At 44.4% G+C, this 22,404-nt stretch overlaps 1 protein-coding gene across 1 annotated transcript in view; it reads right to left on the reverse strand.

Moving 5' to 3' along the window:
* Nucleotides 1–22,404, reverse strand: part of CCDC61 (coiled-coil domain containing 61) — a 434,011-nt gene that overhangs the window by 260,100 nt on the left and 151,507 nt on the right. Inside the window, exon 5 of the mRNA XM_069644625.1 lies at nucleotides 13,806–13,958. Within this exon, the coding sequence (XP_069500726.1) occupies nucleotides 13,806–13,958 (153 nt within the window). The remainder of the gene's footprint in view (nucleotides 1–13,805; nucleotides 13,959–22,404) is intronic.

Here is a 22,404-nt window from a genome sequence, read left to right on the forward strand (position 1 = left end):
TTTGAGAGAACCAGGGCTCTGGAGACAGTGAGCTTCTGGGGGAAAGAGAGGAAAGGAAGGATACCTCTGAGGAAGTGCAGCTGGTAGTGTGACTTCTTAGAAACGTCAGAAATGTGAGGAGAGAAGGAGAATGTGGAGTCGAAGATGACCCTGAGGTTTTTTGCCTTGCAGGTAGGAGCAGGAATAGGGCCAAGAGAGGCCGGCCAGAGAGCTGCAGGGAAGGAGGGAGTGGGTGTACCGATGAGTAGAATCTCGGTCTTATGGCATTAAAGCGAGGTCGTTGGCGGCACCCCATTCATGGATAGCAGAAAGACAGTCAGAGATGAGGGAAGGAGAAGAGGAGGCTGAGGGTAGCCTGAAAATGAGCTGGGTATCATCCGCATAGCACTGAAAGTTGGGGCAGAGAGCAGCGATGCGGTGGGCGAGAAGTGCCAGATACTGGTTGAACAGCCAGGGAGAGAGGTTAGAACCCTGGGGGACACCACAGGTAGAGAAAAAGATGTCAGACAGGAAAGACCCCAGTTGGACTGGGAGGGTCGATTTGAGAAGAAAGAGGTCAGCCAAGCCAGAGCCTGACCAGTGATACCCAGGCTATCGCGGAGACGGTTAAGCAGGATGGTATGGTTGACAGTATCAAAGGCAGAAGAGAGATCAAGCAGAATGAGAACACATGGAATGTTAGAGTCAAGGTTCGAGAGCAGGTCCTCACGGATGTTCAGGAGAGCAGTTTCCGTGCTTCTGGGAGCTCTGAAGCCAGACTGATGGTCGTGAAAGCTACCGACAGATTCAGCCTGGAGATTAAGCTGGGAGATAGCAAGTTTCTCCAGGAGCTTGCCCAGGAAAGGAGTGATAGAGATAGGGCGATAGTTAGCTGGGCAGGACGGGTCGGAAGAGGGTTTCTTAAGAAGGGGGTGCACAAGGGAGTGCTTGAGAGGAGATGGGAAGACTCCAGAGGCGAAGGAGTGATTGCAGAAGTCAGCAAGGGCAGGAGCCAAGGAGTCGATGTGGTCCTTAATAGTTTTGGAGGAGCAGGGGTGGACCTGTGTTGACGAGACTTTCATAGATCGGACTTGTCTCGAAACCTCATCAGCAGAAAAAAGGGGAAAGGCAGAGAAGGAGAGAGGAGGGGTGGCTGCAGAAGAGCCAGAGGATGGGCAGGAAATAGAGGGGGGGTGGTGATGGGAGGAAAGTGAGGACAAGATGTCCTGAGTTTTTGAAATGAAGTGAGAGGCCAGTGCCGTACAGAGGGCTTGGGAGGGGACAGGAGAGGTACAGACTGCAGCAGGGTTGGCCAGCTCCTTGCAGATTTTAAAGAGTTCAGCCGAATTGTTAGATGCCGCAGTGATGCGGGCTTGGATAAGGGCTCGCTTCTTGGTGAGAACGGAGAGCCGGTATTGCCTTTGGAGCAGGCGACAGGCCAGTTTGTCAGAGGATGAACATGAAGCACGCCATTTCCTCTCTGCCACCCTGCACAAGCGTTTAAGGGTGACGAGATCCGAGTCATACCAGGAGTTACATTTGGCTTTGGGCTTCAGGCGGATTCTCATAACAGGGGCAAGGATATCAAGAGTATCAGATATAGCAGAGTAGAGAGTGGAGAGGGCTGTGTCAGGGTGGGAGTCAGCCGAGGGGGCGAGAAGGTGGCAGCGAAAGCCTCAACTGACAGATGCTTCATGGGTCGGATGACCGAGAAGGAAGATGGCAGTGATGAGGGTGGCTTTGCCTGAGGGGTAGGGAGGGTGAGGTGAGCGGAGAGGAGAAAGTGATCACTCCAGGAGAGAGGGGTGGAGAGAGGGACAGAGAGGGGAAGGTCAGAAGAGACCAGGGCATCAAGAGTGTGCCCAGCAGAATGGGTTGGCCCAGACGGGAGAATAGAGAGTGAGAGAGAGTCGCAGAGGCCGCGAAAGAGTCCAGAAGGGAGACAGGAGGCATCCAGGTGGATGTTGAAGTCTCCAAGAAAGAGGAGTTGAGTGGTTGAGGACAGGAGTGAGGAGGAGAGGTCTGCCCACTCGGAGAGGAAGGAGGAAATTTGACCAGGTGGCCGATAGATAGTAGCCACGGTAAGGGAATGGCTAGGAGAGAGAGAGAGTCGGCAGACAAGACATTCATCCTATATTGATCAAAGAAAATTGTAGAAGAAGATTTTAGAGGACTGCCAACACTAAAGTCTGGTTAAAAATCTGAAGATGGCTGACAGGGGAGGAGCTAAGGGAGTGTTTCCTATTGGCTATGGGCAGTATGACCCAAAACTACGACGACGATAGAGCACTAAAGTGACTGAAGTTTTAGTTTAATTTAAACTGTTCTATTTCACTGAGGATTCCCAACCCGACGACTGGGAAAATTCACAGCATGTGAATCTATGAAAGATCCAATGCTGGAGAATAAGAGGTACACTAGTCTCACACTGGAAAAACAAACAGTCCTTAGGGACATTGGACATGGCCATTTTTTGATGATTGAACATAAATATGAAACAGGCGGAAAAATGATATTGCAACTCAAAAAAAAAAAAAAGCATTTGGGTTTAAAATCTGAGCTCAACAGATGCGCTAAATACAGATCAACACATCTTCCTGGTCAGTGGGGACTAAGCCTCCCAAAAAAAAAGTTTATAGCACCACATAATCCCCATCATACATTGTCATGGGCGTTGTGCTTTATGAATCACGTTGTGAAATTGCTTTATTTCCAATGTTGCTCGAACAGACTGCTAGTTTAACTTCTGCTTCTTTATGACATTAGTTGTATGCTGACTTGCAGTAAATACCTTAATTCACATAATCAAACCATGTTTGCAGTGGCCAAGCCAATTGGACCACATAGCAAGTCAAGTAAGAAAAGGAGGTGGCTAAGACAGGTGAACCACACTGCAGAAGAGGCAAGGCTTGGAGGGAAGGAAAAAGGAGAGAGCCTGCTAAGAACCATGGAGCTAAGGACAGATTTCATAAGGTCTTGAGATACACTTGCTGGGGGATCTAGCAGAAAATGAAGAGCTGAAAATCCACGAGCACCTGTTCAAGAGGTTTTCATCATTTGAGAAACCCTTGCCTGAGGGTGGATATATTTGTTTCAGCCTGATAAATACAGAGGCGGAAGAAACAAATTCCTAGACAGAAGAACCCATAAGGCAACAGGGGGACTACAGGTCATGCCCCAGTAAAGCATCAAGAACCCATAATTCAAGAGTAGAAGCAAGAGGTCTTGTCTTGGTAAAGCTTCAAGAGCCCAACGGCTGCTTTGAAATAGAATTGACTTAATATATGAGTGTTAGGGGATTTGGGTCTCTGGACCACCCAGTGCACTGACCAGTTATCCAGTGGGCTACCACACTAAAACCATTGCGATTTTGCGTTCGTTGCCGAAACTTTGTGATCGCCAACTTGTGGTTTAAGTTGCCTAACTGCCGAATTTCAGCCTCCCGACTACAAGGGATTCTGCTCTGGAATCACGACTGGAAGGACACCTGCCGTTGCCTGTGTGTGGTAGCTGTCACTGGAACTCGCATTCCCCAGTCTGATGAAGTCTCCAGAAGATGTCTGCACCTGTGCTTTCTGCATTTTTTTCATCGCCAAGGGTTGCACTCTGCTCCTGTAACCAACCGGAAGAACCCTTGCACCCGCAGCTCCAGGGCACCTCTCACTGGAACAAAAGGCAGGAAAGCCTACCTCCAACTAACCCCAGTCGTCTCCCCTAGTCCTCTGGGAAAATCAGAGGGGGTTGGAGGAGGGGGGGGGATGATAAGTAAACACAAAGCATTTGTTCCTCTCCCCCGCTCTCCTTAGAATAAACCAGAGATATTCCATGCCACTGTTTTTTGTATCATTGCGTCTAAAACACTGGTACTTGAAAGATAGAAACACATTTTACCTACCAGTAACTTTGTTGCTCATCTTCTCTGCAACATTCACAAAGACCAGACCCATTCATACTTAAGACACTTTCTAGGAAAAAGCATTGTGACTTTTGGGCACAAGGACCCTCTCTTCATAGGGATTGAACTTATGAAGTTAGGGCATATTTCTTGTGACTGGGTTCCATCACTTACTTACATTCTTTTTTGATTAAGTTATTGAATATATTCATAAGAACACATGGTGACTGCATATATGGTTTATAACGGAGTGTTGTGCAATATTATCACCTGCTTGTTTCATTTTATAGGGTGTGTTTTGGGTTTGTGTACTCGGTAGTCTAAACTGAATTATAGTGAGGTCCACAATGAATCCACATAGTGAAGCACACTACCTTAATTGGGTGTTGGCTAACCTCAACAGAGTTCCCCTGTTCACTAAAACTAGCGCAGCTACCTAAAATCTGTCCACCAAGTCAGAGTCTAGAAATCCATCTTAGCAATTTGTAACCAAAGTTATAAAAGAACATTTTATAAGGATACAAAGTAACCTAATCACAAATGTGTGCAGCTGTACAAAATAAAAACAATTCAGTACGGGAGACAGTCTCACAGTACTGATTATCTTAGGGACTGATCAGCTTCTTTATATAAATGAGCACAAAGTAAGTGAAGTAAAGCAGAATGCTTTACTTACCTTAAAAATAAAAGTCAGGTCAGCAGTCAAAACAAAGCAAAAAGAATGGGTGTCAAAGACGTCTATGGGAGGAAAGCAGCAGAAATAAAATCTTTCTTAGCAGAGACGCTACAAGACAGGGCCAAACACTTTATAAAGCTGGACTCCCAGTCAGTCAGTGTGGCAATTAGAAGAAAGGAGGACGACGGCAGGAAGGGGTTTGGAAAGAGCTGGTGGAATTAGTGTATGTAGTGTACTGGATAGAGTTTGGAGAAGACAGAATAGGAGCTGGAAGGCCAAAGGAGACGGCCCTGATGTAGACAGGTGAAGGTAAGGAGGTGGAGATTACTTAAGTTAGAAAAGTCAGGGAAATTCCAAGGAAAGGTATCTATAGAAACCAAGGAGGAATTGGATGGCTTTCAAGCCAGTGTGGTGGGCAATATATAAAAGGAGGGCACTGGCGATATTACATAGTTGGAGTCAGTAGAATCTTGGTTGGAAAAGGTGGTTGGAGAAGAGATACAGGAGAGCACAGAGGGGGGATTAAAAGGAGGAAGGGGATGTACCATGCACCATTGAATGAAAAGTATAATTGTCTACTCTTCTCATTAAGATCCCGCCAAATGTAACGTAAATCCCATTTATCCACAAATCTTAAGAGACCTTTTCTTGCTTTAGTCTCAGCAGAAGAATTAGCCTGAGTGGTCTTGTCCACTTTCATATCAATTGTGGTATTGAAGTCTCCCCTAACAATAATTTCTGTACAACTTAGTTGTTCCAAGACTCCATCTAGCATTTCAAAGAAAGTAGCTTGGTTCATATTAGGAGTATAAATATTCAGAATTGTCAGACATCTATTTTCAACCTGTAATTTGAAAGCAACCTATCTCCCCTCAGGAGCAATGCATACACATTCCGTTTTATAGCTTAAGCCTTTCCTAAAAAAAGAATAGACGCACAACGAGAATTTCTTGCAAAATAACTCGAGAATTCTTTTAAATACAAACCATTTAAAATATAGCCTACTTGATCCCCTCTCAGATGGGTTTCTTGGCGGGATACTATATCTGGTTTTCGTCTGCTCAACTGCAATAATATTTCCCTCTTCTTAATAGGGTTATTCACGCCCTTAAGATTCCAGCTTATAAATGTTAGGCTTGCTGGAATTTTTCAAAATATAACAAGATATTTAGTGTAAAAGAAACCTGCACCCATTGGCACTTTTTACCTCTAGTCCCCCACCTTTCCTCCTCTCTCCCGGATAAACATATTCAAGAAAAATAGACAAAATCATAACTATTACAAAAAGAAAAAAAAACAGATTAAATGAGAGAAAAAAATAAAAAACCAAGAAGAGTGTGGGGATGAGCATATACATCAGGAAATACAATATAGTAGTAAAAAAAAAAAACTTGTGAATTTGCTCTGTACATATTACAACTAGAACCAACATTGCACATACAGCAGCGATCTAGCCACAATTGCTCAACAGCCATATATGAATGACAAACTCAAGACAAAATTATCGGATTGGAAAAGGTAAATAAGTCTATAATATTTTACATAACAAGAAACAAAACAGAAGCTGTGTCGAAACACACAAATCTATGCATATAACTTAGCTCACATGCATACAATACACATGTACTTTCATATCCACACCTTGCCTACATTCTTATGCCTGTACCTTAATAAATACAAGGCATCAGTTGATCTATACAAATATAGTTCTCATTTAATATTCAAGAACTATTCTAAAATGCACATGTATTCAGCTTAGATCACTAGTTTTGACTTCTTCCTTGGTTTATGTGGGAGGATTTGTAATGCTGAGATTGGTGATGTATCAATTTCAGATCATGCTCCTATTATGTTGGCGCTGGACGAATCTACAAGTACTTCAAGATCTAGGAAACAATGGAGTTTGAATGTACAGCTGCTTTCTGATCTAGAATTTGTCAAGCATACAGGAACAGAGAGATCATTGTTTATGACGGCCAATTTGAATTTGGTTAGCTCCATGTCTGAAATATGGGAATGCGTTGAAGAAGCAGCAGCAGGAGGAGGTGGTCATGGTCAAGTTAGATGTTATGTTGGCTTTGTTCCAAGCCTTGGATTATTAACTCCATCATAGGGCAGAGATGCATCTATTTTATTCCAGACAAGCTTTTTGTAAATGGGGCGAGAAGTTGTGAGCCTTGTTGGTGAAACATATACAGCAGAGGGAGAATAATAGACAGGTACTTTTTGTTGTGGATAATGGAGGAATAATAAAAGAGAAATAATGAGGAAATTTGAGAAGAATTTCGACAATATTATGCCTTTTATGCAAGTACGAAGAAACTGCTTCCGAGTTGGAAATTAACAATTATCTTTGTTCTTTTGATATGCCTAGTCTGAATGAGCACGAAAGATTAGATCTTGATGCACCAATATCAGTGGAGTAAATTGAATTTTCAATAAAAACATCGTCAAATGGTAAATGTCCTCGTTTTGATGGATTTCCATTAGAATTGTATAAAACATTTAGTCAAATTCTGTCACCTTATCTAGCACAATTATATACAGATATTTTGCATAATGAAAAGGTTGCCAAGTCTATGCAAACTCCATTAATAACGGTAATCCCTAAACCAGGTAAAAACTCCACATTTTGTGAAATCTATTGGCCGATTTCGCTCTTGAATGTAGATGTGAAGCTTTTAGCAAAAATCTTTTGCTAGAAAGATTAAATGGCTTGCTTCCAAAACTAGTTCATAAAAATCAGACAGGTTTATTAAGTGGAAGAAATAATAACGATAACTTGTGGGAATTACTAGATGTTCTCTACCTGAAGAGATATTCTGCAGAAGCATACACAGCTGTCAATATAGATGCGGAAAAGGCTTTTGATAGAGTAAGTTGGGCTTTTTGTGTCAGGTTTTGCTAAAAGTAAACTGTGGACCACAATTCCTTAAACTCTTTAGTGCGCTATATGAGGGTGCGAAAGCGGCTGTGGCTGTTAATGGTTGTCGCTTGCAATGCTTCCGGATTCTGAAAGGGACTCGATAGGGCTGTCCCCCGTCTCCATTGTTGTTTGATTTATTTAGTGAACCTCTTGTCATTATGCTTAGAAATCACCCAGGCATAATGGTTATTTCGTTCAGGGATTATGTCTCAAAAGTCCTTTTGTACGCGGATGGCATTTTAGTCTTAATCTGAAATCCAGAACACTCTTACTTACCCAGAACTTCTAGTTACAGGAATTTGGTCGCTTCTGTAATTATAAAATAAATGTCACAAAGACTCTTATTTTCCTCCTTGTCATATGGGTTTGTTTGATGTGGGACAAGAGGTGTGGGCAGACTAAGGACTTAAAAATGTGGGCATTCATATCAATAGAGGTATTGAATCTCTGCTTGTAAATAATATTCGTCTGAAAAATGAGGAAATAAATAGAATGTGCTGTAAATTAGAGAAATTGAAATTGACACTATGGGATAAAAGCTTACGCAGTAAAAGTATCCCTTCGCCCAAAATTACTATATGTATTTAGTATGCTCCCTCTGCCACTCTCAAATACACTATTACTGAGTATTAACAAGTCCTTGAATAGATTTGTTTGTAGGGGTAGGTGGGGGCGAAGAAGGTTGTGCCAGAATCCCAAAAGGGGTCCTTTTGAGAGTGGTGCATCTATGTTAGGTTATGTTATGTTAATTGCACTTATAAGGCGCCAAAGCCTTCAGGCATCCAGGCGGCGAAAGACAGAAGTAGTAGCAGCAGACAGAGCTGGAATTATTCTATTCAAACAATGTAGTCTTCAATTGTTTGCGAAAAGCAAGGTGGTTTTCTGTCAAGCGCATCTGTGTCGGAAGAGAGTTCCAAGCTTGCGAGCCTCGGACACAAAAGGCCCTACCTAAGCCACGAGATCTTTTTATCCGGGGCAAGGCTAACAGAGACCCAGCCGAGGAACGTAGGCTTCTTGTTGGTTGATAGACATTTATTTTTTCCTTCAAATAAGCAGGAGCGTTTCCAAAAATACACTTATGACACATGGCAAGTATTTTAAATTGGATACGAGCTGCCACTGGGAGCCAGTGAAGTTTTCTTCTGGCCGCACTGGTGGGTTCCGAGCTTTTCATCTGGAAACCGATTCTAACAGCTGCATTTTGTATCTTCTGCAACTGTTGGATGTCAGCTTTGTTAGCTCCCCCCAACAGTGCATTGCAATAATCTATGCGAGGCAGTATTACTGCTCTCACAAGTTTTATGCGATTTTCTACCGAAATCAATGGGGCTACTTGTCTCAAAACCTTTAGGTGGTAGTTCGTATTGGTAGTGATGGCAGTAACATGTTCCTCACTATCCAGACTTTCCTCCATATAGGTACCCAAAGTCTTAACTTTCTTTACGGTTTTGATTTTAGCACCTTCTATCGTAAAACAATTATAATCTTGGCTTAGTTTGAATTGGGCATGCTGGGAGCCGAAAAGCATCAGCTCCATTTTCGCAGCATTGAAACAGAGCCAATTAGTTGACATCCATTGTTTTATGACTTCATATGCTTCGGCTACTGTTTGTTGGTCAGCCTCATAGTTCCCAGTTATGTTCAAGACTAGTTGGAAATCATCTGCATAGTTACAGAAAAAGATCCCCAACGATTCTAACTTGATACATAAGGGAAGAATGTAAATATTGAACAGCAAGGGAGAGAGACATGCTCCCTGGGGGACTCCACATGTGATAGTCTGTGGCTCAGAAGCACAGTCGCCCCAGTAGACACGAGACTGGCGACCCTCCAGAAAAGATCTGAGCCAAGAAATGGCATTTTTGGAAAGTCCACCTACCGATGCCATTCTGTTGAGCAAGATCTTGTGGTCCAGCAAGTCGAAGGCTGCCGATCGATCTAATAACATCAGCAACCCCGACTTGCAATGTTCCAGTTTACCCAACATATATGTCTGAAGATCCAATAAAGCTGTCTCCGTTCCATGGAAGCTTCGAAAACCCGATTGCTTCGCATGTAATATGCCGGAGTTTAGTACATGGGCTTGTAACTGTGTGGTCGCTGCCTTATCTACAAGCTTAAGGAAAAATAACGTATTTGTGATTGGTCTTCAATTAGTTGCATCTGATGGATCCAGGCCTGTTTTTTTTTTTTTATCAGGGGGGTAACAGCCACATTTGTAATAGAATGAGGAATGGAACCTGTACGAAAAGATGACTTTATGAACCGGCATAGAAATGGGGCAAACAGTTCTTGATGCTCCAGTATATATTTTGAGGGGAAAATTTCCCCTGGACAATTTGTGGGATGCATATCTTTCAATAGCAGCAATGCTTCAGCTAAATTTGGTTCTGCAAAATTAAAATTACCTGGAGTACTAATAAGGTTACCTGTTTTAGGTATTTTAGGTGCAAACGGGGGATTTGGCAAAGGAGAAATTAGTATTTCCTGCTCAATTTTCTTTTGTGCCTTCAGCAGTTTGTCTGCAAAAGCCCTCTGGACTCTGCTACAGTCACCTATAGTGGGTTTAATCGAGGGATTACGAACAGTAGGTTTTTCCCATAACCTGAAAAGGCGGAAGAGTTCTTTTGTTTTATCTCCAGCTTGGTTTATTTGAGCGTCATAGAAGGATTTCTTAGCTTCTGTAGTCATCACTCTATAACGCTTTTCAATGTGTTTCCAAGCCAGCCAATTATCATTTGTTTTGTTATGTGGTCTTGGTTACAGTAGCACACGGCATTTACATTGTGGACACTGCATCATTGGTTGTTGGCTGACCAAACTAGTAGTGCAGGCTTGATTAAAATGGAGAAGGAATCCGTTTCGCCCACACCTCTAGATGTTATTCTATTTGCAGACAAGAGATTGCTGGTTGGTATGACTCCACCTTTTATAAAGCATGTTGTGAAGGAATGGCGCAAGTGTAATGAGATACGAGATGAGAAATACCTTCTATGTGCAGACTCCAGTCTGAAAAAAACTTCTGTGAAGCACGGTAACTATGTGCTATTGTGAATTTCATGGCAAAAAGCAAATATTTGGAGAATTGGTCAAGTCCATGATGGTCAAAATATGGTGGATTTTGAGTTTTAGCATTTTAAATACAAGCCGAAAGCAAATTAAATTGGTCGTTATAATGTTCTGAAAGAAATCTTTGCTGTACTTTTCTCACCAATGAATGCTGCACTACATGATCCGCCTACAATTATGTGCCTCTAAAAGAACATGTCTTTATCTGAATCTACTTTATACAAGTTAGTTACTCCTCCTAAATCCCAATTAACAGCTCAATGTGGTACAAGAAATTGGGAATCAGATTTGGGTTACGGACTGTCAGATTCTGAATGGAACCTAGTATGCATGGGTCCAATTACATATAAAGTTGACTTGGAGCCAAGGTACACGTAACAGAGAATGAATCATTACCTGTACTGGTCCCCTTGGAAGATGCGCTTGTGTAATCTGTGTAATGAAGATGTTTGTTGGAACTGTAAAAGAGAGGTGGGCACACGTTCCATATGGTGTGGTTGTGTAGAAAGATTCAGTTATTCTGGGATTCTGTTTTTCAGAGGATAGATTTGGTTTTGGGTCAATCTCTCCCAAGAGACCCTCTTCTTGGTGTGTTGGGCCTATTCCCCCTCAAGTATTGTGTTGTCGAACAGTAAGTTGTTTTGGATATATAGATCCCCTTTCCAAGAAAGATTATTAAATTTTGAAAAAACGACACCCTCCCACCCCCCGTGTTGATTGGTTGCAGAGTTTGTCTGTCGTGTCTAAGAGAGAGAAGGTATCCTTTAACGCTAAGGATCAACTTCATAAATATGGGAGGATCTGGGGTGGATTTTATGATCTTTATGCTTAGTTACTTCTCATAATCTAGATTTGATTTTTTTTAAATTGTTTTATTTTCTTATTTCATCTCTTCTTGTTGGCATTTTTCATTCTTTTATTCTCTTCACCTTCCATCTTTCTCCGTCACATCCTTTGGAGAATTGAACTGATATGATGTACTTTTAAAAGTGTTATTTTATATATTAATGTTGCTGTTCAGGTTTTTATTATTTGAATAAACATAACTTGGAGAAAAAAAAGGAGGAAGGTGTAGATGGCAAGTGGGTGGAGGAAGGTTCTAAGGATATAGTTACTGAGGCTGTTGCAGTGAAGATTGGAATCACTTAAGAGATCCAGTTGGTGGGTGAGGCTTAGTGACGCTTAGGAGACAGAGGGAGGAGAAGGTAGGATGTTGTGAGTCATGGTTAAGTAGTAGTAGTAAAATCTTTATTTTGGAAGTATCAAGCTTCATGAAAGGTAACATACAAAGACAATGCAATATAGGCACATCAGATCATACAGCTAATGGCAAGTATACAAAAGGAAAATACAGTAAAATGGATCCCATAAAATGTATGGCACATTTAGTCACCCATTCAGGTTTTTGTCCAGATACATAAATATGTGGGAGATTTTTTGCCTGCCTGCCGACACTCAACTTGAGATTTCGTTGCCATTAGCAAGTCCCTGCAGTTCATATATTTGGCGTAAGCATTAACTAGCTTCTGCAGTGCAGGCAGAGTGGGCGCCAATAGAACTGCGTCGTCGGCATAAGATAATATAGTGATATTTCTCCCTGCAACCATTGGTGTATCCTTAGTGACTTTATTTAATTCCATGTCTAAATTGTGGACATAAAGGTTAAACAATAAAGGGGCCAGGACACACCCTTGCCTGACCCCACATAAACTGTCAAAAAGGGAGATACATTTCCCTCATTATCCAACCTCACTGTTGCCTTCAGGCAGGTATGTAGAGAAATTAATGTGCTCAAGATGGGTGCAGGTAGGCCCATTGTGTGCAACATTTTCTAGAGTTTTTCTTGATTGACCCTGTGGAACGCATGGCGGAGGTCCATGAACCCCAGATAGACAGGGCAATCGCACCCTTTGTTGTATTTATCCAGGATCATACTAAAGTTCAATAGTTGCTCTGTAGTGCCTACTCCTGTCCTGAACTCATACTGCTCCTTGGGCAATATGTTGTTTATTTTAGCGCAGTTCAAAACGTGTGCATAGATCGCCCAACCCAGCCATTTCGCTGTGGCGTCAAACAAAGAGATTGGCCTATAACAGCTGGAAGCCATTGTATCTCCTTTTTAGAAAAGGGGATTATGGATTCTTTCCAACTATCAGGGAATACGCTTCTAGCTACAAGCGCGTTAAAGAACCCATGGTTAAGGAAAAAGCATGAAGAGAGGGATAAAGATTTCACAACAGAACTGATAGGAGAAGTTGAAGGAGGAAGGATTTAAAAGTTAGTTGAAGATACCCAAAGGTTGAGGAGGAGAGGAGGAGAGTAGTACAAAGCGGGGTGACGAAGACCAACCAGAGTCGGAAGAGGAGAACAAAGAAATAGAGATTATTTGGGAGTTGGAGAAGGAGGTACTACAGAGAGAGTGAAGGAGGAGGAGTAGATGAGAGAAGAGATTAGAAGGTCAAAGGAGCTAGAAGACAAGCAGATTAACAGCTATCATTGGATGATGGTGAGAGTAGGGAGACTGGAACAGCAGTAACGTAGAAGGCGGCTTTTGGGAAACACAGACTGTGCCAGGAGGTACAATAGGGCCAACTGGCCCTAGGTGAGCATTGGGGGGTGGGAGGAGGAACCAGCCAGTGGCAAAGAAGTGAGGAGGGAGTTTATTATAAACAATGACTTGGACAATGGTGGCAGAACCAGGGAAAGCTTGGGAACACCGACCAGCTTTCCCAGGAGGCCATCAACCCAGTCTGAACCAGCTACCTCTCGACAGCCCATTTAAGCAGTTCAGAAGCAATGGTTTCACCAATTAGGATTTGTTAACCCGTTTATGCACGCAATAGAAGACCAGAGGAGAGACCACTGGAGGCAGAATCCAGATGAGGAAGAAAGACTGAATTGGGAAGTAATTGCAGCAGGAGGTGAACATATGAGCTTTGAGAGACTTTGTAGTTGCTTGTGTCCACCCAGTTTGTTGTTTTGGCTCCAAAATGTACACGATCTGCAAACAAACACGGATTACACTTCACATTTGGGTTTGGTTGTCTGTTGATTCTAGGTGGCTATTTGGACAATTCATAGAGGAGAAAATCTTAACACCTGAGAAACAGTGCTGACAAAATAATGCAAAAAGAAAGTACAACAGTAAAGAGATCATCAACCCTTGAGAAGTTATGAACTGGCAACCTTAGATGTGAGTGAGGCACCAGGCACTGTGTTCTCACCCTTCTCCCACAAATGCCAAATCAGGATATACTTACTCAGATCTCAACCGACGGATCTCTGTGTCCCTCAAGTCTTTACCATGCTTGGACTTTAACATAGAAAGCTCCTCTTTAAGGCTTCGGATCACTTTTTGAAGAGCCACTGGGTCTGGCTTGCCCACATAGGGTAGTGGAAGAGGGTAGTGTATTCTAAAAACAAAATACAAATTGAAATGTTACTGTAAATAAGAAACAAAGCAGCAGTAATGGTGAATAAAACGTTACTTATACGACTGGTCATGCAGCTTCATTCCATTTCAGACCAACATACTACCACAATTATATCTAGCGGTTATATTTGTAAAGTTCAAAAAATGAAAATCAATGCATCTCTAGTCAAAGAAGTGTCTATAATAAGACTGCAAACTCCTGGAAAAAAAGATCTCCCAGCTCAATCTTCACACTGAATCAGTTGGTTGTCTCCATGATCTTCAGTCTGGCTTCAGAGTTGCCAGAAGCATGGAAACTGCTCTCCTGAACAGCGGGGATGAAAAAAACCTGCGATGAAAAATACCGCGGTGTAATGCGTGTATACCATTCCAACACCCCTTGTGTCCTCATCTTCTGCCTTTGACATGGTCAACCATGCTATCCTGCTCAACCGTCTCTGTGATAACCTGGGTATCACCGGTCAGGCCCTGACGTGGCCGACTTCTTTCCTCTCTGATCGACCCTCCCAGGTTCAACTTGGGTCCTTCCTCTCCTCTATCTCCATCTCCATCTCCATCTCTACCGGCGGTGTTCCTCAGGAGTCTAACCTCTCTCCCTGACTGTTCAACCATTACCTGTCACTTCTTTCCTACTGCATTGCCACTCTCTGCCCCAACTTCCAGTGCTATGCGGATGACAGTCAGCTCATTTTCAGGCTACTTTCAGCCACCTCTTCTCCCTCTATCATCTCACACTGTCTGTCCGCCATCCAGGAGTGGTGTGCCGCCAATTATCTCTGCCTTAATGCCAGTAAGACGGAGATTCTCCTCATCGGCTCACCCGCTCCCTCCTTTCCTGTCACTCTCTAGCCGGCCTCTCTTGGCCCTCTGCCTGCTCCCACCTGTGAGGCTTAAAACCTCGGGTCATCTTTGACTCTATCCTCACATCTCTGACGTCTCTAAGAAGTCACACTACCAGCTGCACCTCCTCAGATGTATTCTTCTTTTCCTCTCCTTCCTCCAGAAGCTCACTGTTTCCAGAGCTCTGGTTCTCTCTAGGCTGGACTATTGCAATAGCCTTTTTCTAAATCTGTCACTCTCCGCACTCTGCAACTCATCCAGAACAGGACTGCAAGACTTGTTCTTGGCCTCAAGCCCAGGGATCATCTCTCTCCAAGACTGAAATCACTGCACTGGCTCCCAGTGGCTGCGAGGATTAAGTTCAAAACCCGCTGCATTGTCCACAAGGCCTTCTGTGGCCTCAATAACTTCAACTCTCTCTTGCTAAGTATCTTCCTTTTCAAACTCTTCGCTCATCCGCCTCCAACTTCATCAGGGTCAGTCGCTTCTCCAAGCAACAAGTTGGTGGTAGATCTCTTTCTTCGGCAGGGGCCTCCCACTGGAACAGCCTCCCTGAAACATGAGGAGCATCATCTCTGGTTCCGGGAGCACCTCAAAACCTTTCTCTTTGCTTCTGCTTTCTATCCTCCTCTCCCCTGCTGAAATTCCTGGCTGAAACTGCACTGGTTACCTGGCCACCCTGTGATCTCGGGCCCAGGTCCCCTCCCCCACCAGTCGCATACCTGCACTGCCTCCTGGCAACCCCCACACTTTTGGACTGTTTCTGTATCCCTACATTCCCACTACCAGCACTTGACCCCTGTGGACACCTGAGGTCTGCACTTACCCTTGCCACCAGCTGCCCGTATTTTACCTATTATTTATTCTATTATCCCCATGTATTGCACTGTCCCCTCCCACTCCCCCGCACTTCTCCCCTTCCCATGCACTTGCGTGATCTGAATCACACTTGGCCTAGTAGGATTGTCGTCTCAGTCTTCCATCTGTTCCCCTTCCTTGCCTCGTCGCGCCTTGAAACACTTATGTATGGGCGCGTTATAAATGCCATTTCATATCATATAGCCAATACCATGTGGCCATTTAGTTTATATATAATTCTTCCAGTGTTTTATAAATAAACTGCATGCACAAATAAATCAGAAGATATAATTGCAGTATTAGAGATAAATAGCTTTATTTGCATCATGTATTTTATGTATATTTGTTAACATTGTCTACATATATTTCTTGCCACACAGTTTCTTCAGGACTGTTAAGAAGGTGAAGTTTAATTTTGCTAAGGGTAAGCTTAGAGCAGGGCTCTGCCACATTTGGCTATCCAGAGGTTTTGCACTACAACTTCCAAAGGCCCTAGCTAGCATAATTAACGTTAAGGCAACATAGGAGTTGTAGTCCAGTAAATCTGCAGAGCCTCAGGATTCACATACCTGGCTTAGAGGAATAGTGAGATGGCCCAGGGAAAGCTTGTCTCTCAGTGTCTAGATGACAGATCTGAGACAAGCTTTCCTTGGGCCATCACGCCGCTCTGCTTATCCCAACCTAACCAATAATTAATGCTAATTGAGCTTCACCCACTTATAATGTGCGCCATAGAGTAAATGTAGGCACCCATGTCCCAGTAGGTCTTCTATCAGGCAGAGAGAAGGGCTGCAGTATTCATGAGACAATGCTTGCCATATTCCAGGGTGACAGATGGACATGCTTACGAGAGGTGTGAGCAGTTGCTGGAAGACTCCAGGTAACACTACAGAAGCAGAATCCAAGATGGGGTGACTAGTTAGGCCTTCGGTCGTCTTCCATACCACCCTATTTATTTATTTGTGCATTTGTAGCAGCGCGCTGAACCCTTAAATATCTAGGCGCTAGTTTCATTAGGGAAAGGCATGTACAGGTAAAGGTGAATGGGGAAAGTAGGAGGCATACATGCAAGACGTTCAGCAGTAATACAGTGACTTGGCTCTGATGAGCTTAGGCGAAAAGCCAGGCTTTCAAGTTTCTCCTAAAGGACCACTAGGAGGGCTCCATTCTCAAGAACAAGGAGAGATTGTTCCACACTACATACTACGATGGCAATTGGGCTCTATTGTTTGAGGAGGGTGGTTATAATAGAGATGACGATTTGTTGCCAAAAACATTTGGTGAACATGAATATACAATTTTTTCAAAATGTTTGATAATGGTATAAGGGAATACTACAGAGTATACTGTTCTATTATACCAGTGTATTTATAGGTGACAGAAGCTATTGGGAGCAGTGAACTTCGGTTTGGGCTCTTGGAAACCACAATTCAATTGGTTTAAGGAGAAGATTGTTGTTTTTCAGGATTGATTCTTTGGAATCCACAATATTCTGGTAGGTTACAATTTTGGGTACTTTTAAACACTATTAGCTATTTTAGAGGCCTCTGAACAAATGTTAGGGTCTTTCTCACAGTTGATCAAATGAAAAATTCGGAGACTTAGCTGATACACAGAATTTATGACACCAGCAATTTTTCCCTATTCCACAACGGGATATATAACTAAACCGAATAATTTGCTGGTAAGCTCAAATACTTAACTGTTTGTATTTCTAGGTGTGAAATTAGGAGAAGTATAGTACAATGAACATTCAATAGTTATTTGAAGAGAAAATAATCACGCTATCTGGTATCTGATGGAATGGCTCCACATTATGTAGTTATAATGGGTGAACGACATAATCTTCCTAGTAAAATCAAATTCACTTTTAATGGCACCAGTCCGAGATAGTAAGACATTGAGATGGATACAACAAACTTTCTTATTTTCCTTTATTTCTTATTTTTCTTTCCACCACCCCAAACCCACCTGTTAGCCCGACCCGATGTTGTGACACAATATGGTATGATCTTCCTTCTTTACTTTTTGATCAATCGATTTCTGTTGGTATGCATGTATTATACATTAGACATTTTCTTTTTCTTTTTACTTTGTAAATGACCAAATGTAATAATAATGTTTTCATTTGTTTGTGTATATTGTACACTTATATGCATGAACAAATACTTAACACAGCCTTGAAGACAACCAGTGGTCGAAACACGTGTCAGCTGTCCACCATATTAAAGAATCTGTATGACATTGGAACTTCTTTTTGAGTGATTTCTCGGCATCATAACGCCATCATTTGGACTGCATATGTCATTAGGGTTTGAGCGTGGGGCTTGACAACCCTCCCATTTTCTGTTGAACATTTACTATTTACAGAACATTGTGGGAAGCTCTGTGGGAGTGGAATTACCCGCAGCCACCCATCCTTTTCTCTCTCTTTTACTTTTCTATTTTGAATTAATAATTTCTTCTGATAATTTGAGAGTGGTCACTAGCGCACAGTTTATATACGATCCCACATTCTATATTTACATGGAAAACATTAGTGTCAGAGTATAGGGTGTGGGAGCGTGTATGACGGGAGTAGGATTAAGGGGGCAAGGCTTCTCAGCAGGCTTCAGGCACATGACAACAAAGAAAAGAAATCAGAATAAAAGAAAAAGCTCCAACCTTATCGAAAGCTTCTCTGCCCTCTTTGCAGGAAAAAGGACCTACAGACTATAGTTCCCAGCAGCCACTGGGCCAGGAACTACATTTCCACACCCACGCTGGCTGGGGCACAAATGCGCGCGAGAGAAAGCATGGGGCTTGTGCTTAAGCACCCGACCAGAGCAGACGCATCGGCTAGAGCTGCTGACAAGGGGATTCACACGAGGGGCCACTCCCCAAGGAAGAAGCTTTCCGGCCCCTCGCTTACACCAGATAAGTACCGCAAAAGCTGTGGGGAGAAACCAAGGCTTAGGGGCATGCGCTGGGGGTTCAGCCCATACCAACCACGTCCCATGCCCAGAGTAAAAGCTAAGTGCTCCGCGCTTAACTCACTGCATTTGATGCTCTCTACAGCGCTCAGAGACAGCGGCTTTCGAAGCATTCTGCATGAAAATTAGCCACGTGCGGCCCCCTATCAAACCACACCTATCCAACCATCGTGATCCTAACGTTCTTCCTCTACTGGGGTCTCGGAGGCTTGTCTAAGCTTAGACTTGCAGCACCAAGACCGCAGTGGGGGGTGGCTGATTCGTGCCCCTCCTGCACATGGAAGCCAAAGCTGTGACAATTAGGCAACAAAGAATCCTCATTACGCATGAGGCAATAACGTTTAGAGAGAGATTTTAAAGGCAGAATAACCAATCCCAGACAGATCCACGTTAGAATGGTAATAACAAATCGGAAATTAGATTAGACAATCAAAGGGCAGAGGATCCATATAAAAGAGCTACTGATTTGATGGGAAGTTTCGATGACCAGGTTACCAACCAGAGCACGGCGAGTGCGGTGAGGAAGGCAAAGAGATCCTAGAGCCTGCTGAGGCCATATCTCAGATAATGACTGAGGGGTGGGAGGGTAGAGGGAGAAATGCAGGAGTGGGGTGCCCAAAGGGAGAGGGTGGGCAAGTAGTGGGGGGGGTGCTAAAATGGCAAGTGCCAAGGGAAAGAGGGGGGAGGGAGGGTAAATGCAGTGGATAGGGTGGATCAGGTTAGGGCTATTTAGGGGAAGGGAGCCAGAGGGCAAGTGCTGGTAACGGATGCTGAGGGGACGGGTATGGGGGGGGATCTGGACCCTGCATGACTGAAGGGACCAGGCCTCAGATGCAGCGGCAGAGGGAACGTTTAGCACGGAAGGGGGAGAGGGGAAGAAAGAGGAGAAAAGGAAAGTCTTGACAAGTTTCTGGAACTTAAGAACATCTGGCTCAAGTCTGAGGGGGGTAGGGAGACTGTTCCAGAGGGAGGAACTCGCCGAGGAGAGCGATCTACCTCCCACTCTCTGCTTGGATAAGCGTTTGACCTGCAGAGAGAGTTGGAGCCAGAAGACAGAAGAACTCTGACAGGCAGGTATTTAGGGAGGAAAAGCTGGATGTAGAGGTCCCAGCCCCAAGACAGCCTGGTGGACGATTCACAGGGTTTTGAATTTGATCATTACAGTCACAGGGAGCCACTGGAAATATTTTAAGGTTGCAGAGATGCGGTCCCTGGGCCTGAGGTCAAGGATAAGTCGCAATCTTATTCTGGATTAGTTGAAGGGGGCGAAGGGGGTCGGGGGGGTCGAGGCAAATTGAGGAAGAGGCTGTTGCAGTAGTCCAGCCTAGAGAGAGCCAGGGCTCTGGAGATGTTGAGCTTCTGGGGGAAGATGAAGAAGGGTATAATGCCCCTGAGGAGGTGGAGCTGAAAAAGTCGACTTCTTGGCAACGTCTGATGTATGGAGAGAAAGAGAGGAGTCAAAGATGATCCTCAGGTTTTTTGCCTCACAAGTGGGTGAAGGGAGGGGACCCAAGGAGGCTGGCCAAAGATTGGGGGGCGGGGAGCAAGGAGCAGGCGTCCCAATGAGAAGGATCTCCATCTTACTGGCATTAAGGCAGAGATCAGTGGTAGAGCACCATGCCTGCATGGCAGTCAGGCAGTCAGGTATGAGAGAGGAGTGGGAGGAGGTAGAAGTTGGCAGCTTGAAGGAGAGATGCGTGTCATCTGCATAACACTGGACACGAGGGGAGAAGGTGGAGATCAAGTGAGTCGGAGGGGCCAGGTAGATGTTGAAGAGCCATGGTGATAGGATAGAACCCCAAGGGATGCCACAGGTAGAGAGTGAGGTGGAGGAGAGAAAAAGGACCCCTTTGCATTTGGGAGGGTCGGTTTGTAAAGAAAGGAGGAAAGCCACACCAGAGACCGGTCTGGGATGCCTAGGGTATCATGAAGACGGTTTATGAGGATGGAGTGGTTGACTGTGCCAAAGGCAGAAGAAAGATTGAAGAGGATCAGAACAGAGAGTGTGTTTGAGTCCAGGTTGGAGAGCAGGTCTTCACAGGTGTTGAGAGCAGGTCTCCACAGGTGTTGAGAGCTGTTTCTGTGCCGCTGGATGCCCTGGAACCGGACTGGTGGTCATGGAGGCAGCCATCCATTTCGGTGTGGAGGGTCAGTTGGGGTATGACCAGCTTCTCCATGAGTTTGCCCAAAAAAGGGGTGATGGAGAGGGCGATAGTTGGCCGGGCAAGAAGGGTCAGCAGATGGCTTTTTTAGGAGAGGGTGCACAAGAGAGTGCTTAAGGGGTTGTGGGAAGGGAATGGTTGCAAAGGTCAGCCAATGATGGGGCGAGAGCGGCAATGTTGTCCTTGATGGTTCTGGAGGAGCAGGTGAGCACCTGTTTAGATCAGACTTTCTTAGAGCAGACAGAGATCTCGTCCAGTGCAATGGGAGTGTGGGGGTCAGAGGGTTGCAAAGGGAGGCAAGAGAAGGGGGGGACTGGGAGGGCAGATGGCAGAGAGGAGAAGATTTCCTAAGATTTGGAGGAGAAGTGGGCAGCCGGTGCAGTGCAGAGTTACTGAGAGGGAGGAGGAGAGGAGGAGATTGCAGTAGGATTAGCAAGTTCCTTGCAAATTTTAAAAAGTTCCCACGTGTTATTGGTGGCTCCAGAGATGCAGGCTTGGACACGAGCAGTCTTCTTGGAGCAGATAGCAAGAGGATATTGCCTTTGGAGTAGGCAGCAGGCCAGTTTGTCAGAGGATGAGCTAGATGCCTACCACTTCCGCTCTGCACTTGCATTTCAAAGCTGCCAAGTCAGAGTCATACCAAGAGTTCCATTTGGAGGCAGGCTTCATGCAGATCCTCATGACGGGGGCAAGGATGTCCAGGGTGTTAAGAGATAGAGAGATGGAGGTTAGCTAGAACAGAATCAGAATCAGAAGGGGAGTAAAATGAAGGGGGCGGAGGAGGGGTGAAGGAGGCGGCAAATGTAGCAGCTGTGACACGTTTCGTCAGTCGAATGGCGGCGAAGGAGACTGGCAGTGCAGGCGGAGGCATCATCAGGGGGCAGGGGAGGCCAAGGTGAGAAGGGAATGGTCAGACCAGGAGGGAGGGGTAGTACAAGGGTTGAGAATGGTCTGTCTGTAGAGAGGAGAGTCTTCAAGGTCCGTCGGGCAGAGTGGTTTGGGCAAGAGGGAAGGATAGTGAGGGAAAGAGTCGCAGAAGAGTACAGTAGCCACATCTGGAGAGTCCAGATATATGTTAGGTCCCCAAGGAACATAGGTTTGGTGAGGAGGCAAGAAGAAAGGAGGACAGGTCCGCCCATTCTGAGAGGAAGGAGGTTTGGTCCGCGTGGCCTGTAGATGGTAGCAAGAGTAAGAGAGAAGGTAGGCAATGACAGATAACCTGCAGAATAAGCTTTCAAAGGAAGAGTAGGGTTGAGCTGAAGCTGAAAGACTTTTGTGGACTATTCCCTCAGACACTGAAGATACCAGCTTAAAGGAGAAATCGAAACAACTGCAGAGGACTGTATCTCAGACTCTGGGGAAGACCAGATTGGGTAAAACACCAGAAAAGCTCCCACTATTGGCCAAGAACCCATAGCGTCAAAGGACCATCCACGCCTGACAAAAACCCTAAACAAGGGATAATCAATATTTGCTGGGTATCATGTGTTTGACAGTGTCACTGTCAGCCACTATGAATACCCAGAGACGAGAGAGTGAGAGTGAGAGTGAGAGTGAGAGTGAGAGTGAGAGTGAGAGTGAGAGTGAGAGTGAG

This window comes from Ambystoma mexicanum, chromosome 2p, assembly GCF_040938575.1.
Source record: "Ambystoma mexicanum isolate Mex_15411 chromosome 2p, UKY_AmexF1_1, whole genome shotgun sequence".
Taxonomy (NCBI): domain Eukaryota; kingdom Metazoa; phylum Chordata; class Amphibia; order Caudata; family Ambystomatidae; genus Ambystoma; species Ambystoma mexicanum.